Source organism: Emys orbicularis, chromosome 1 (assembly GCF_028017835.1).
Source record: "Emys orbicularis isolate rEmyOrb1 chromosome 1, rEmyOrb1.hap1, whole genome shotgun sequence".
NCBI classification, from domain to species: domain Eukaryota; kingdom Metazoa; phylum Chordata; order Testudines; family Emydidae; genus Emys; species Emys orbicularis.
In genome coordinates, this window is record NC_088683.1 from 149479012 (window position 1) to 149495349 (window position 16338).

The 16338-nt window shown below is 44.4% G+C and overlaps 1 protein-coding gene across 1 annotated transcript; it reads left to right on the forward strand.

Moving 5' to 3' along the window:
- The first annotated feature begins 807 nt into the window (after window positions 1-807).
- LOC135874252 (C-type lectin domain family 5 member A-like) lies at window positions 808-16070 on the forward strand. The gene is made up of 6 exons (XM_065399038.1): window positions 808-889; window positions 5751-5819; window positions 8376-8451; window positions 13724-13880; window positions 15237-15346; window positions 15904-16070. The coding sequence occupies exons 1-6, from the start codon at window positions 811-813 to the stop codon at window positions 16025-16027; spliced, it is 615 nt and encodes a 204-aa protein (XP_065255110.1). The 5' UTR covers window positions 808-810; the 3' UTR covers window positions 16028-16070.
- The last annotated feature ends 268 nt before the right edge of the window (window positions 16071-16338 follow it).

The following is a 16338-nucleotide window of genomic DNA, read 5'->3' on the forward strand; positions in this document are numbered from 1 at the left end:
GTTCTTCCTGTGTATTCCCCATACTTCTTGCACTAGAATGCAGACATCTAAGATGTTCATTACATTTTCCCTCTATATTCCCTCTGGTCTCTCCTTTGTCCGCACTGTGATTGCCCATGTTCCCCCCAGATTCTGACCCTTCATCCAGGTCTCCATGTTCTGGACTTACCTGTGGCCTTTTGTCTCCTGCTCCCATCAAACCTAGTTTAAAGCCTGCCTAGCCAGTCTGTATCAAAAGATACTCTTCCCCTTCCTTGATAGATGGACCCCATATATGCTCAGAAGTCCTTCTTCTTGGAACAGAACCCCACGGCTGAGGAAGCCGAAGCCCCTTTGGCAATACCATCCACACAGCCATGCATTTAGCTCCAGGGTCCTCAGAACATATACTATCTAGCCCAGTATCTAGCTACCTGCCCTATTGGGAAGCACGCTATTGACGAGATACTCAGCCGGCATAGATTGGTGCAGCTCCGTGGAATTCAGTGGAGCTATGCTGATTTATACCAGTGAGGATATGGTGCTACAGGCCCATCTAGTCTGATATACCACCATCTACCAAACAGGAACTGAACAGTGGGGAGCTTTTATTAATAGGTAACTATTATTAGATACCTACTCTGTTATGTTACTAAAATTTAGTAAAAACTTTCTTCACGAGTAATGCAATGTAATTGATAAACACCATTTTGACTGTCTAAATTCTCATGGTTTAGTTTGAAATTTGACCCATTCTGTCCAGTGTTGAGAAGTGCCAGTGTACATTAAGCAAGGATGTTCTAAACTTTCAGATCATTCCACAGGGGCAAGATGAACTGGCAACTGCTCATTCTTGGATTAGTCATCCTGCCCATTAAACTAGTAGGGACATCCTTGTTTCTCATCTATTGTGAGTATTGATGTGCATTTGTAATGTTCAGTTATTATTTATTGATTTTATAGCACTGTTCTTCTAGCAGCTGATACTTTCATGTCTGTGTTGTCTAGTGTGGGATATTACAGTGAATCTCAGCATCTCACACAAACCAAACTAGGCACAAAATACCCCCAAGAATGGTGCTGGGATTGGATCTAGGCAGTGGTGATGTGTCCTAGGAACACTTCTCTGTGGCTCGCTGAAGAGCTGAGCAGCATCCTGAGGTAACCCAACAACTCCTCTTTGCTGCATGACTTTGTATAAGTAAAAGAATAAATGGACACAAATCAGGCATCAGGAATGGTAACATACAAAAGCCAGTAGGAGAACACTTCAATCTCCCTGGACATTCAATAACAGATTTAAAAGTAGCCATACTTCAACAAAAAAACTTCATAAACAGACTTCAAAGAGAAACTGCAAAACTAAAATTTATTTGCAAATTTAGCACCATTAATTTGGGCCTGAATAGGGACTGGGAGTGGCTGGCTCACTATAAAAGCAATTTTCCCTCTCTGGGTATTGACACCTCCTCATCAATTATTGAGAGTGGACCACATCCACCCTGACTGAATTGGCCTTGTTCACACTGGTTCTCCACTTGTAAGGTAACTCCCTTCTCCTCATGTGTCAGTATATTTGTGCCTGCATCTGTAATTTTCACTCCCTGCACCTGAAGAAGTGGGGGTTTTTACCCACGAAAGTTTATGCCCAAATAAATCTGTTAGTCTTTAAGGTGCCACAGGACTCCTCATTGTTTTTGTGGATACAGACTAACACAGCTACCCCTCTGATACTTTGTATGAGTAAGCCATTCATAATGTGCACTTTAATGTACCTTGTGAGTGAAAAAGAACTGAAACCGTGACTGCACAATGTTGTGTGTTCTTTTAGATAGTGTGCACTATAATAGTAAAGAGTGAGAATCATAATACAGTACATGTGTTGGGCTGCTGTCCCTTGGGATCGAAACCGAGAAGGGTAATAGCAAACTTTTAGATTAATTAACTGGTGAAGCTGCACTTGGTAATACCATTTCATGTGTAACTTCAGCCTCCATCTCCCATGTCATAATACATCTCTTCTCCTTTCTCTACTGCCAGCCTTAGTTTAGGATTGTTATATTTATGTTTCCCTGTCACCTTAGTATAAGACCCTCTTTTTCACATTCACTTAGGAAACCTGAGTAAAATGCTTTCCAGTGGCCACCAACACTTAGAATATCAGGGTTGGAAGGGACCTCAGGAGGTCATCTAGTCTGACCCCCTGCTCAAAGCAGGACCAATCCCCAGACAGATTTTTGCCCCAGATCCCTAAATGGCCCCCTTAAGGATTCAACTCTCAACCCTGGGTTTAGCAGACCAATGCTCAAACCACTGAGCTATCCCTCCCCCATTTCTCCAAGAATGGTCACACAGCGTCTCTTTAGAGTGATTCCTGATGCTTCATCTGCAGAATTCCTCATCTCTGTGAAGTGAGAAATGGATCACAACCCACCCAATATGTGCCCTGGATAGAAAGGGTTCATAGTGGGGAAGGGAAGAATTTGTTTTCCAAGGAGTTATTGTTTTAGCTAAGGGGATTTTTCACTCCTACTTGCACTAAGTGATCTCACAGCTGGAGTTTCCTCTTTCTCTGATAGCTGACAGTTTCTGCCTGGGTCACAGAGGCATAGAGAAAAACTGAGCATTTTACTCCTGGGGGAATTCTGCGCCATCGCACATGTGCAGAATTTATGTCCCTCGCTAATTTCTTTGCTTCCCCTCAGAAAAATGACTTTCTGATAGGGAAGCAAAAGGGAGCCACAAGAGTGGTCATGCGACCCTCCCCAGCAGTATGTTTCAGGTGCCCAGCACAGCCAGCAGAGAGGTAAATCACTGTGGGGTAGGAGGCAGGACTGGGGAAGACCCAGCCTGTGGCTCCTACCCTGCACCAGGCTCAGCTGCTAGTCCCAGCTGGGCTGGGGAGGATGGGACTTCCCCTGCACGGCATCTGGGGCTGGTTCATACCCACTCCCAGATTTCTCTCCCAGCTGCAGGAAACTCTGCAAATTCCCCTCCCCCCACTTCCTGCACCCATTGCTCCTCTGCTCTAGGGGGAGGGATTCCAGTACAGGGAGCTGCTCTCCCATCCGCCCAGCCCCCATGCATCCAAACCCCCTCATACCCAGACCCTCCCACGGAGCCTCACCCCCCCCTCAGAACCCCCACCATGAACCCCACTCCCCCTTCACCTGGACCACCCCAATGAGCCACACACACCCAGATCCGCACCCCACTGAGCCCCAACCAGCTATAGCTGGGTCCCCGCCCCACTCCCCCAGCATCTGAAGTCCCCACTAAGCCCCCCACACCCAGACCCCCTTTCTGAGCTCTATTCCCCCACACCCAGACCCCCAGAACTGAGCCCCAACCATCTTCACCCCACTCCAGAATCCCATTACTGTTGCACCCAGAAGCCCCCAACAAGCCCCTGTGCATCCAGATCCCCCCCGCACCCGGATCCCCCACTGAGCCGCCCACACCCAGATTGCCCCACACAGAACATTCTCAACCCACAACTGGATCCCTCCACATTAAGCCCCTTCACACTTGGTGTCATAACTATAAAGGGAAGGGTAACAGCTCTCCTGTGTACAGTACTATAAAATCCCTCCTGGCCAGAGACTCCAAAATCCTTTTACCTGTAAAGGGTTAAGAAGCTCGGGTAACCTGGCTGACACCTGACCCAAAGGACCAATAAGGGGACAAGATACTTTCAAATCTTGGGGGGGGGGGGGGAAGGCTTTTGTTTGTGCTCTTTGTTTGGGGGTTGTTCGCTCTTGGGACTGAGAGGGACCAGACATCAATCCAGGTTCTCCCCATCTTTCTAAACAAGTCTCTCCTATTTCAAACTTGTAAGTAAAAAGCCAGGCAAGGCGTCTTAGTTTTACTTTGTTTTCTCAACTTGTAAATGTACCTTTTACTAGAGTGTTTATCTTTGTTTGCTGTACTTTGAACCTGAGACTAGAGGGGGGTCCTCTGAGCTCTTTAAGTTTGATTACCCTGTAAAGTTATTTTCCATACTGATTTTACAGAGATGATTTTTACCTTTTTCTTTAATTAAAAGCCTTCTTTTTAAGAACCTGATTGATTTTTCCTTGTTTTTAGATCCAAGGGAGTTGGATCTGTATTCACCAGGAGTTGGTGAAAGGAAGGAGGGGGGAAGGGTCAATTTCTCCTTGTTTTAAGATCCAAGGGGTTTGGATCTGTATTCACCAGGAGTTGGTGAAAGGAAGGAGGGGGGAAGGGTCAATTTCTCCTTGTTTTAAGATCCAAGGGGTTTGGATCTGTATTCACCAGGGAATTGGTGAAAGGTTTCTCAAAGCTTCCCAGGGAAGGGAATTAGTTTGTGGGAATGGTGGCAGCGGACCAGATCTAAGCTGGTAGTTAAGCTTAGAAGTCTTCATGCAGGCCTCCACACTTGTACCCTAAAGTTCAAAGTGGGGATACAGCCTTGACACTTGGATCCTGCCTTGCTGAGCCTGCCTGCCTACACCTGGTGAACCTGGCACGGAGGGGCAGGGCCCTGCGGTGTTTCTGGGGCAGACCCGGTCCTTGTGCTGTGTCAGGGTTGGGTGCAGCCTCACCACTGAGTCTGTGTCCCAGGGGAGAGGGGGGCGAGGAACTGCACAGTGATCTCCCACCTCTGTGCAGCCAGTGGCCTGTGCTCCCCAATGCCATGCTGGAGCCTCCACATTTATCTGACAAATAAAATTGTCAGAATTTTAAATATTTTGGTGCAGAATGCCCTTAGGAATAATGGCATTTGTTTCTGTATTCGGTGTAGCTGTAGCTGTGTGGGTCCCAGGATATTGGAGAGACAAGGTGGGTGAGGTAATATCTGTTATTGGACCAACTTCTGTTGGTGAGAGAGCCAAGTTTTCAAGCCACACAGAGCTCTCTATAAAAGATCTCTCTCACCAAAAGAAGTTGTTCCAATAAAAGTTATTACCTCACCTCCCTTGTATCTCCATTTGTTTCTGTGGCAGGGGGAGAAAGAGGGCTTGTCAGCAGTTTGTAAAGCATGTTACAACATTTGCCTTGGTGGTGAAACAAAGGGAGTGACACATCCTGTGGGCATATAGGGCTTGAATCATCAGTGCAGACCCAGTCCTCCTCTGGGGGTAGGGAAGTACAATGATTCCCACACAGACAGGAGTATTCCTAGGAGGGATTTTCTATGGACAAGATGTGTCTGGAATATGGAAAGTCACTTATTTTGGGAGTTAGAGTTGACCGACAAATTATTCACAAACGTGGCTGATTTCTGTAGAGAATTTTTCTTTGTCCATGTTTGCACCCCTTCTTACTCACTTTTTACAAACATATGTTATCATTATTTGTATTACCACAGCGCCTAGGAGCGCAAGTCAAGGGCCAGGACCTCATTGTGTTACATGCTGTACAAAGACATGTGTGACAATCAAGTTTTGTTCTATGGACATTTATGGCAAACTAATTTCAGACCCATAGTCATGATTCATTGCACTCTGTTTGTATATAGGGTTCTGTATTTACCCATTTAACTTTTGCTTGTGTCTGTATTGTAGCCTGTGCCTATACCAGTGTTGATGGCTGTTGTTACTGGCAGGAATACCAGAGATATTACTGCTCCCATTAGCTTTATGCTGTAATCTTCCTCATCCCTATTCCAGGCAGATGATAGCTCCCCTGGGCATGCAGTTGTGTTATGGGCTATGAACATCCTTTCCAAACAACTGCTATTAACCAAATGTTGTATAGGCAGCATTAAGACTCATCTCCAGGAGAACAAAATCTGGGCTTGTGTTCAGTTCCACAGATCTTCCCCAGGCCGGGCTCTCAAGGGACCCTCAATTCCACAACTGAGAGGAACATAACAGGTAAGATGCTGGGGTTCTCTATGAAATTCTGTTGAGCAAAGGGGGCGTTCTGCTTGTTTCTCTTGAATGCTCATTTTATTATTATTGAACCTAGAGGGCCCACCTGAGTTTGTGAGCCTATTGTACTGGGCCAGGAGCACCCCGGCTCACAACGGCCAAGTGAAAAAAAAATCAGAGTGGAGCAAAAATGGCCTGCTCAAAAAAAAGCCCAGTGGCTCATTGCCCCTGGAAACTGATGCCCAGGGTGGCTGCCCTGCTCAACTGCCCCTAGAACTGGCCCTGTACAATTACATGGTAAAAGTTCCTGCCTCCCCTGAAGAATTTACTATCTAAATAGAAACCACAGGATAAGTATCATAAGCCCCATTTAACTGCTGGGGAACTGAGGCACAAAGAGATTAATTGACAACCACAGCTCTAGTGGTAATCCCACTGCCACATATATACCTGATATTGTAGAAAAAAATGCAATTCCTTGGCATATCATTGTATTATTGGACCAATATAATAGCAAGGGGACAGAATTTCCTGGACCGCTTTAACTCTGAATTTCCCAACTGTGTTAAATCCTTAAATTTGAGAGTGTATTAGAGAAGAAGGATGTCCCAATGGTTAAGATGCTAGCCTTGGACTTGGGAGATCCAAATTCATGTCCTTGCTCTGCCACAGCCTTCCTGTGCAACCTTGGGGAAGTCACTTAGTCTCTCAGTTTCTCACGTATAAAATGCAGGTTATTGTACTTCCATACAATTGTGAGATGCTCAAATACTATGGTAATAGGGGCCACAGAACTACCTTAAAGGGGTTAGCTTCACTTTTTATATCTAATATACTCAAGTTGTTCAGACAAATGACTATCTATGGATTATTTGCACAGTAACTGATGCTAAGATTCAGAATTTGGACTTAAAATGGTCTCCTAACCACATGTATTCTGTCTGTGCATTTGTGATCAAATATCTGTCTAGATGAGGCTCCCATCAACTGTATCTGAGAACCTCACCAAACATTAATGAATTTATCCACACAACACACCTTTTCAGGTTGGCAAATATCATTAATCCAATGTTACAAATCGGGAGGCTCAGAAAGATCAAGCCAAGATTTTTGGCTAGGGTTTTCAACACTAGGAGCCTAAAGTGAGGCTCCTAAATCGATATTTAGGTACCTGCCTGATTTTCAAAAGTGCTGAGCACCCAGTTGTTCACACTCAGTGGCCAGGAACTGAATTTAGACCAATGTGTCTTAATCACAAAATCATCCTTCCTCATATGAGCATTTCCTCACAGATACACACGTCTGATACTTTCATTGGAATAAATGATACACACCACTTTGAAAACTTCATGAGGTTGTGAGTGTGAAGGGGCTCCAAGAGGGATGAGTTGAACTACAGCCCTAAGGTAAAATGTTCAGAAGCGCCCAAGGACCAAGCGCCTAGATTCACAAAAGGATGTAGATGGTGAGATGCATCACAACACCTACCTTTTAGGCACCTAGAAAATCACAGGAACAACACTGTGAGCCACACAGCCTGAGTTAGGCATCTAGGCTCCCTATACAATGAATGAGTAGAGATAGGTGCCTTGGTATGTGATTCACAAAAGCCAGCACACTAGGTAGGGAGTTGCCTAAGATAGCCAATGGGAGATGCTGATGAGATGCTATGCCCCGCCCCTCTTATAGACCTTGTCTACCCTTGTGATGGTGTGTAGGGTATGTGTAGCTACACACCACAGTGAAAGATAGGCTATTTCCACAGTGTGACGTGTAGCTGCATGCGTCAGTGAAAGACTCTGGGGGTGGGGGGGAGTGGGGAAAGGCTCTGATGGGGGAGGCAGTGTTGAAAGAGCCTTTCCCCGCCGCCTCCCTCCATCCAGAGTCTTTCACAGCTGCATGTATTTTACACGCTGCTGCAAGTGTAAGCAAGGTCATGAAGATAGGAGCTTAAACGCAGGCTGCAGAACTTTGAAAGTGAATAAGATAAGTTGAAGTAAGGCCACCTTAATTCTGAATAAAACTGTCCACCCAGGGATTTAATGCAGTTTAACTAATCCACTTTAAAAGTTAATTTAGATTAATTTTCTGAGTGCCTCCATTTAAACAATCCCTTAGGTACTTTTGAAAATGGGACTTAGGCTCCTAAATCACTGAGGTGCTTTTGAAAAATTTATCCCTAGCTTTTGTGAAATATTCACAAATTATCTCCCCTGGTAGTCAATCAGTACTATGTATTATCAATTCATCCCCAATTTTAGTTAATGAATTGTTATTCGTGAATATTTGCCAAAGTGTTTGGATGAACAAATTTGTGGCTGTTTGTCTGAATCACATGGTATTGTTTCTGCTGCCTGATTGGCAGAAACTTTTTAAACAGGCTATATAATATAATATAATTATAATTCATTAATATATACAGGAAAATGAACTTGCTAGTTTTATCCATGTAGCTTTTTTTAATTGTTCAACCAGTTCTAATATACAGTAATACTGTTCCTAAAAATGATTCCAACTTTGAATTGAATCGCTCAGAGAGGAATTGGATTTTATTTTCAGTTCTACAGACTACCCAAGGCCTGCCTAAGACACAACCTGATTCCAGCACAATCACAACTACAGCTCGCGACAGAACAGGTACCTCTGTGGAATTTATAATCTGATTTAAGATATTAGTTTGATAAAAGCAGAGGAGGACCTAAAGCAGAACCTCATATCTAGCCCCTCTTTTCTAAAGTTTGGTTGGTGGAGAATAAGGTTCAAATATCCTGATCCAAATTTGACCCTACGGTTTTGTTTTTGATTGAATCCAAACCCTAAAGGGGCCTATTTTCCAGATCCAATTTGGATGTGGCCTTAAAATGGCTAAAATACCATGAGAATATCTGTTCTTGGAAGATTTCCACCATTCTAGATGGCAGAAATCTGTCCATTTTAGCTAATATCAGGACATTTCTTTCACTAGGGATCAAAATCTCCCAAGGACAGTTCAGTAGGTTTTGGCACTGCCAAGCCCTAAACAGCTTTAAATGCTAAGTCCAAACCTGCTATTCAGGTCATCTCTAGAATTTCTTGAAGTTGGATAGTTACTTCTGATGGTTCCTGTGGATGCTTTCTCTGCCCTTATCGGACTTGCAGGATGGATATGGAGGTACAGTGCTGGGCACATTACAGTATCATAGGCATATATATGACTAGATGGGCAGATTACATTTTGTGTTGAAATATACAGACATGTCCGTATTCAGCTATACATACATGGTGAGGACCTCTCCCCTTACACCAATGTAAATGAAGATTAATTTCATTAAGGTTCATGGAGATGGACCTTTGTACGCAGGGACAGAATAAGGTTATGAGGGGCCCAAGGCTAATGGAAGGGAAGGGCCTGCGTAGGAATTACATATTGCAAAAAAATAATGAAGTCATCAAACATTTATGTACATACATATTTACATATTATGTATTTATGTAAAATTAACAAGTTTATTCTACTCTCATTACACTCAATTCTTCAAACAGATACTGCCGAGTAAGAGGTAACACGAGGGATGCTACGCTGTCCTTCTCTTAGGCCTCCTTCCTCTTAGGTAGTGGAGTGCTCATCTGTATGAGGATGAACACTGCAACATTCCCCATCCTGCTCACCTCTTTCAACCTTGCACTTCTTCCCTCAGCTCTCCACATGGCACAGTGCAAAGCCAAGCCCTGCAGGTGTTTTCCCCAAGCTATGGACTCTACACTCTGTCTGCAGTCTAGGAGGCAGCCAGCTTTTGTTATATAAAAGAAAACCCCTCAGGTGTAAAATCCACTGAAGTAGAGGAAGTAGCAGTGGGAAAATTACATTGGGTGGCATTGTATTTTAGGCTGTCTTGCTCTGAAAGCTGCCTCCCAGTGTTGCACTAGCTGAGGACAATGAATTACTGTTTTCACGTTGAACCCAGTTTGTGCAGTTAATGTCCAGTGATTCATCATATCAGGCTATTCTGTCACCAAGTTCTTCCACAATTAGAATCATAGAATAGAATCATAGGACTGGACGGGACCTCGAGAGGTCATCTAGTCCAGTCTCCTCCACTCATGGCAGGACTAAGTATTATCTATTCTAGAATGTGTGATCAGCAGCTCTGACATGAGTATTTTTTTGAGTATGGGTTCAGTGTGCACCAGACCCCTACGGTTTGCATTTGTTTGCTTTAAGCAGGGCTGGCTCCAGGCACCAGCCCACCAAGCATGTGCTTGGGGCGGCACCTGGAGGAGGGTGGTGCGGCGCCGCGCTCCGGCCCGAGAGCGGGGCCGCGACTGGGCTCGCTGCCTGCGGGGGGGGCGGGGGGGGCGGCGGGAGGCTTTTTTGCTGCCCCAGGCAAAAGCACTGGAGCCAGCCCTGGTTTTAAGCTTTCTGCAAGAAAAAGGCAACAGCTAGAAGTGACACAGATCTTTAGTTGGTTGCCCAGTCGTAATATTTAGCACTTCTGTACTGTGTTAGCTCTTCAAAATCACTGTACAAACATTAAACAAACTTAACCTAAAGCCTTTCAGTTTTTGATTGACTAGGAGTTGACAAAACAGAGCTATTCCCTGTTGTGTTCTCTGCCCCCCTGAACAAAAAGACTTCATTGAAAATCAGCATCTTAAAAGAACCATTAAGGATCTTACAAAAGAACAGTCCAACCAAGGCTGCTGTACTAGTGACACCCTTGTTACATCAGGTCTGGTGTTTGTTTAAGGCTGAGTAGAATGAAAGGAGAGCTCCCTGTTTCGTTTGCATGTGTAAGTCAAGCAGACCTTGCTTATTTTTTTCCCCTTAAAGTGCCCAGAGTTTAGGGGAGAAAAGTGAATAAGATTCTGCTTATGCCAGGTGTGAAAAAGCAGAAGGGACCAAAATCTATTCTTGTGCAAAAATCTGTTCTCCCTGAAGTCAATAAGGCTACACAGGTGTAACTATCAGCAGGAATTGGCCTGTGTTCTCATTCTCTTCTCTAATCACACACAATCCATGCTTACCCAACATTTTCCACTTGGGAAAGAAGTTATTTTGAGTTGGGGCAGAAAAATGAGGACTAACTTCAGGTTTATTTAGCTTTATGTTTTTGGAATGAAACTCAAAAGAAGTCAAATGTGAGGTACATTCATGATGGATTGAACTGCTAGAGAACCAGCAAATGGACAGAACCTGCCTTTAGCCTATTCAGCCAGTCTTTCTATCATAGCCTGATAAGAAGTGGATTTAAAATCCGTGAGGGAGAGGGGAGGGAGAAACCTACAACATTGTGTGTTGAGCTTCCTCCAGTGCTTTTGCAACCCCTTAAAAATACAAGGATGTGCTGGCCTGTGGAATTAGGCTGAGCATGAGGAAAGAACTTTGTTGCCTGTGCATCCCAGTACAGAAAAATACATCAAAGAAAAAACTCACCAGTTCTTCAGAAACAGGACCCAGCACATATAGATGATGATGGTGATGAGCACTAGGACCCAAGAGGCAACGTCCTGGAGCTGCCTGCCAGCTTCCGCCCAGGAGTGGTACAGAGGGAGCTTCTACTCTCCCTGACAGCTAAGCAGAGCTCCAGAGAAATCAGGGATGGGGGGAGCTGGAGCGGGGGGACGATGCCTGCTCAAACTGTACCCACAACTGGCACGGGTTCCCATGGTAACCGGATTTTTAGTGTCCGGTCACCAGTGTTAACCAGATACCCGGCAGCGTGTTCCTGCAGCATGGGGAGAGGCAGCAGGCTGCCGGCTGAGCTCCTTCCAAGCCACAGGGGGCTGCTTTGCCTTTCCTGCTGGCAGGAGCGCTCCAGCAGGGCTACATGAGCAAGCTTGCTCTTCCCCCCACCCTGGCCAGGCCCCCTGCCTGACCAGTAGGGCCTAAAAATAGGAGGGCCTAAGGCTATAGCCTTATTAGCCTAATGGTTAATCTGGCCCTGTTTGTACACCTATTAGGCTAGGTCTACACTACGTGTGTGTGGGGGGGTGTCGACCTATGATACGCAACTTCAGTTATGTGAATAGCGTAGCTGAAGTTGCGTATCTTAGGTCGACTTACCTCGCAGTGAGGACGGCGGCGAGTCGACCGCTGCCGCTCCCCCGTCGACTCCGCTTCCGCCTCTCGCTGCAGTGGAGTTCCAGAGTTGACGGCAGAGCGATCGGGGATCGATTTTATCGCGTCTACACTAGACACGATAAATCGATCCCTGATAGATCAATCCGGCGGGTAGTGAAGACGTGCCCTTAGATAGATGCTGTAGTGAGGGCTGAGATGGAACTTGTGTTTAAATGCTTACATTCAGGTGCTTATCATTCTTTTTTAAATATATGACCTGGTAATTGGTCATGCTTGTTCCCAGCCCAAAGGTGAATTTCTGGCAGTTTAGTACATTTGACATGGATGTTTCTGAGATATATGAGTGTGAGTAAACAGCATTTTTCCACCACATTGCCAGATGCTTTTTATGCTCAGATTACTGAACAAGGCTTTCCCTTCAAACCAGAAATTTGCCATGGATATACATATGTGTAAATCAATGGAACAGTTCCGCCCCCCCGTTACACGGTTGTAAATCCTAGTTAACTCAGTGAAAGTAAGTGACTTCCTTCAGATTTATACAGTTGGAAATGAGAGCAATATCTGGCCCACAGAGGGTTGAACCTGTTTACACAAAGTCTGAGTTTAGTCCTTAGGGACAAATTTTGCCCTTACCCATACTCCTTCATTCCCACTTATGTCAAATTCACACACTCGCATCCACTCACCCCCGCCCCACACAGCTATGTTTATTTAATTGAACCAAACCTCCCCTCCGACCCAAAGCACCCCAAACTGCATGTATTGGGAGGTATTTGAAATATGAATCTGTATCCAATATCGCATCTAGTCTCTTTCTCTATAATGTGCTGACACAAAACTCCAGATGCAAACACTCATGAGCTTTGGCAGGTTTGAGACCTGGATGCAGAGTCTGCAGCTGGTGTGCAGCTCTAATGTCACAGTTTAGTGCAACTGCACTTGTATTTCCCCTCAGGGATTCAGCAAGGACATCCACTTCCAGGCTTTCGACTCCCCGGGCCCCTCACCTCTCTTGGGTGGAGACACGTCTCTCTCTCTTTTTTTTTTTTTTTTTTTTAACCAGGATATTTTTAGGCTGAACAGTTATTTGCCTTTATTGTGGTATTTCCAGCAAAAGACAGACTGCCTAAGCAGACCTGCTTGCTTTTTCTCCCAGGAGCAGGTAATCAGTAGACAATAGGTTTTTATTCTCAGGGCGTAGCTTCAAAGGCCTTCCAAGTACCTCGTAGGAAACCCACTTCATATGTATTATCCCAAGCAGTTTTTTAAAGTTCCTAACGTATTCCCAAGGTTTACATTAGTCAGTTTTCTGAAAAAGTTACATACAATCCTACAGTAACACATAAACTATTGCATTTTTAATGCAATAGATCCCACAGGTATTAAACTTAATTCAATAATGTTTAACTTAATTCAAGTAGAAATTCAAATAACCCCCATCTAATATATACATCTAATGCATACATAGTCTAATCTATATATTTAATCTATATAGATGTGACATCTTGAAAATAAAACACATAGGACCAATTTCAGAGATGAGTCAACCAGATTCCTGGTGCGGGTAATGTGTAACTGAACAGACTGAGTAGCAACTGATTCAGAGCCAGTTAGACATATCCACAGTTCTGCTGTACTATGGCTGACCTGTAGTGAATCCTTTACTGGCATTTATCCAGCTGACCGCTGGGCTTCCCTGCCTTTCCAGTGGTGTCCTGTAGGCATTGGAAGGGTAGGGAGTTTCCCAGCTGTAAATAAGATTTTTGCCTCTCATCTCTCTGTGATTTATTGTATAAGTTGACTGTCTCTTCATTTCTGTTCAAAATTCTATGTTTTTCTGTGTGGTCATGTCCCCTTCTACAGCTAAGCCCCTACAGTGGGAGGGGCACCGAGGGAATTACTACTTATTTTCTAAAGCCAAAGAGGTCTGGAGTTCCAGCCGAACAGAGTGTGATGACCAGAGCTCGGATCTAGTTGTCATCAGTGACAGAAAAGAGCTGGTAAGATCAAACACTGCTTTGTGGGAATTGAGATTATGCTGAATGCCCAGATCCTCAAATGTACTTAGGTGCCTAACTCCCATTGAAACCTTTGAGGCTCTGAACCTAAGCCTACAATGCTCTGGTTTGTAATTAGTCCTTCCCGCTGCAGACAGCTTTCCATGACCAGAGCACTGGGTCTCTGTATGCTGTTGATGCCAGACACAGTCATCTGTATAGCAGTGATTCTCCAACTTCTTCATTATGAGCATCTCTTCCAAAGAAAGACATCCTTTCCTGGGCCCACCTGTCCCCCCAATACCTCAGTCACCCACCATTTTGTTATCAACATGCTGCATTCTGCAGAGCACCAGGAGAAGCCTCAGAGTTTGAGAAAATGCAGCCACAGCGGAAGGCCTGATCGGAGGCCTCAGAGGAAGGAGATACATCTCTCTGATCTCCGATTAATCAAGTATCCAATCATGCACGTGCATCCTTTGACAACAGTGAAGGAGATTCAGTAACCTAAGGCAAAGTAACCTCACACAATGTGTAAACTAGTGTTTCATACTCACTGTAAGGCCTCATCTACACTAAGGGGTCAGAGCTACATCAATTTACACCAGCTGAGGATCTGGCCCTCCAAGTATAACCACATCAAAGGACCTCATTATAGCACAGCTAAGCCTTAGAGGATTAGATTGAACTATTTAGCTTTGTAGTATGTAACCTTGGGATGGCATACCCTGCTCCCCTCAGTATCCCTGGCTAGCTCTAGTGTCTCACCTCCTCCCCATCCCACCTCACTCCTCTTGGGGTGATTTGCATACCCCAGGGTGCAGAGAGGAAGCAATCTCTCTATTCATCTCATGTGCAGAGGCTGCGATCATCCCTTGTTCTTGTTTGGAGTAAGCCAAGATGGGGGAAAACTCCTTCCATCCTCATAACCTCATGTATCCAAGCTAGGGGCCAGGAAAATTTGCACTAGAATCATATCCCAATATCCTAGTTTTACCTGAAGTATCCCAGGATTCAACACAGTCACCAGCAAAAAGGTGAGTCCTGTCTGCAGTACACATATTAACCGCATTGCAACTACGTCAAGGGACATTTGGTTGCCAAGAGGAATGAGCTTAAGTGTGAATTGCAGAGTTATACACAGGGGTAGATCATTGGTTTGCAAAGTAATTGTAGCTGGCAAAATGAAGAAGATAACATTTCTCCAGTTACTCTCAATTCAGATGATAACCTGGTTCCTGGCTCCCACAGCCATTACAGACACAGTGGTAAGAGCAGGATAAAGGAGACGCTCTTTGGATTTTCCTCTCACATTTCCTGTGTGTCACTGATTTACCACGCACTTCCTTTCCTTGTCAGGAGTTTCTTCGTAATAAAACAAGGGATGCTGATTATTTCATTGGACTAACTTACTCAGAGATGGAGAAGAGATGGTACTGGATTGACAAGACAGAGCTTACGAGAGACCTGTATGTTTCTTCTTTTCTCTTATAGCTAATAAACATAATGGGCCAGAGCATCATCATTTATATGTGTGTAGCTCCACTGAAGTCAGTAGAGCTATGCCAATGTGCTCAAGATGAGAATCTGACTAAATGAATGTAAGTGAATCTACCAATGCAACTTCTAGTTAATTGTGGATAGTACTAGAATCCCCTCTGAAAACAGGCTGTGATTTCCTGTGACTTTGTCAAGTGAACAGTGTTTGCTGAAGAAGTCAGTGCCATTGTCACATGGGGAGAGGGCTCCTTCAGTCTGGAATTTCATTGAAGCTGTCTCAGAAGAACTGTGTTTGTCATCAAAGTTTGCATTAGTGTCAGACAGGACAGAGTTTTCTCCCTGGGGCTGTTATGGGGAATAATGTTAGCAGATTCTGTGCTTGTGGGAGAAGGAGATATTTCCTTATTAGAGGAGGAACGGGAAGAAGGGAGACACTTGTGTATGCGTGTGCATGCACATAAAGAAATGAAAATAAGGATTTAGTTCAACAGTTCAGCTTCTTTTTTGGTTATTTCTCTTTGCCCAGATTTACTCTGAAACCAAACACATTGGAGTATGAAAATGACTGTGCAGTTATCAGAGCTGGAGAAGTGAGTCCTGCATCTTGTTACCAACAAAACCAGTGGATCTGTGAGAAGACAATGAAATAACTCTTGTTATGTTGGGAGAGTCCCAGCACAGGTAGTTTGTGGCACTGGAATCCAACTGGGGCATTTCCCCCTAATCTCAGCCACAAATATGCACATGTATTCTCGTTTTATAATAAGAGGAACCATAACATGATCCTGGCCTATGGAACTTTTTATTTTCTATCCATGACAAATTCCAGACCAATGTATGCATTCTCGACACCATTTCTGGATGCATTTTCATCAGCACGTTGTAGGAAGAGTAATGGAGGACTTCATTTTCTGTAATAAGGATACTTCACCAACCTTAATGACTCAATTAGGCATCTGAT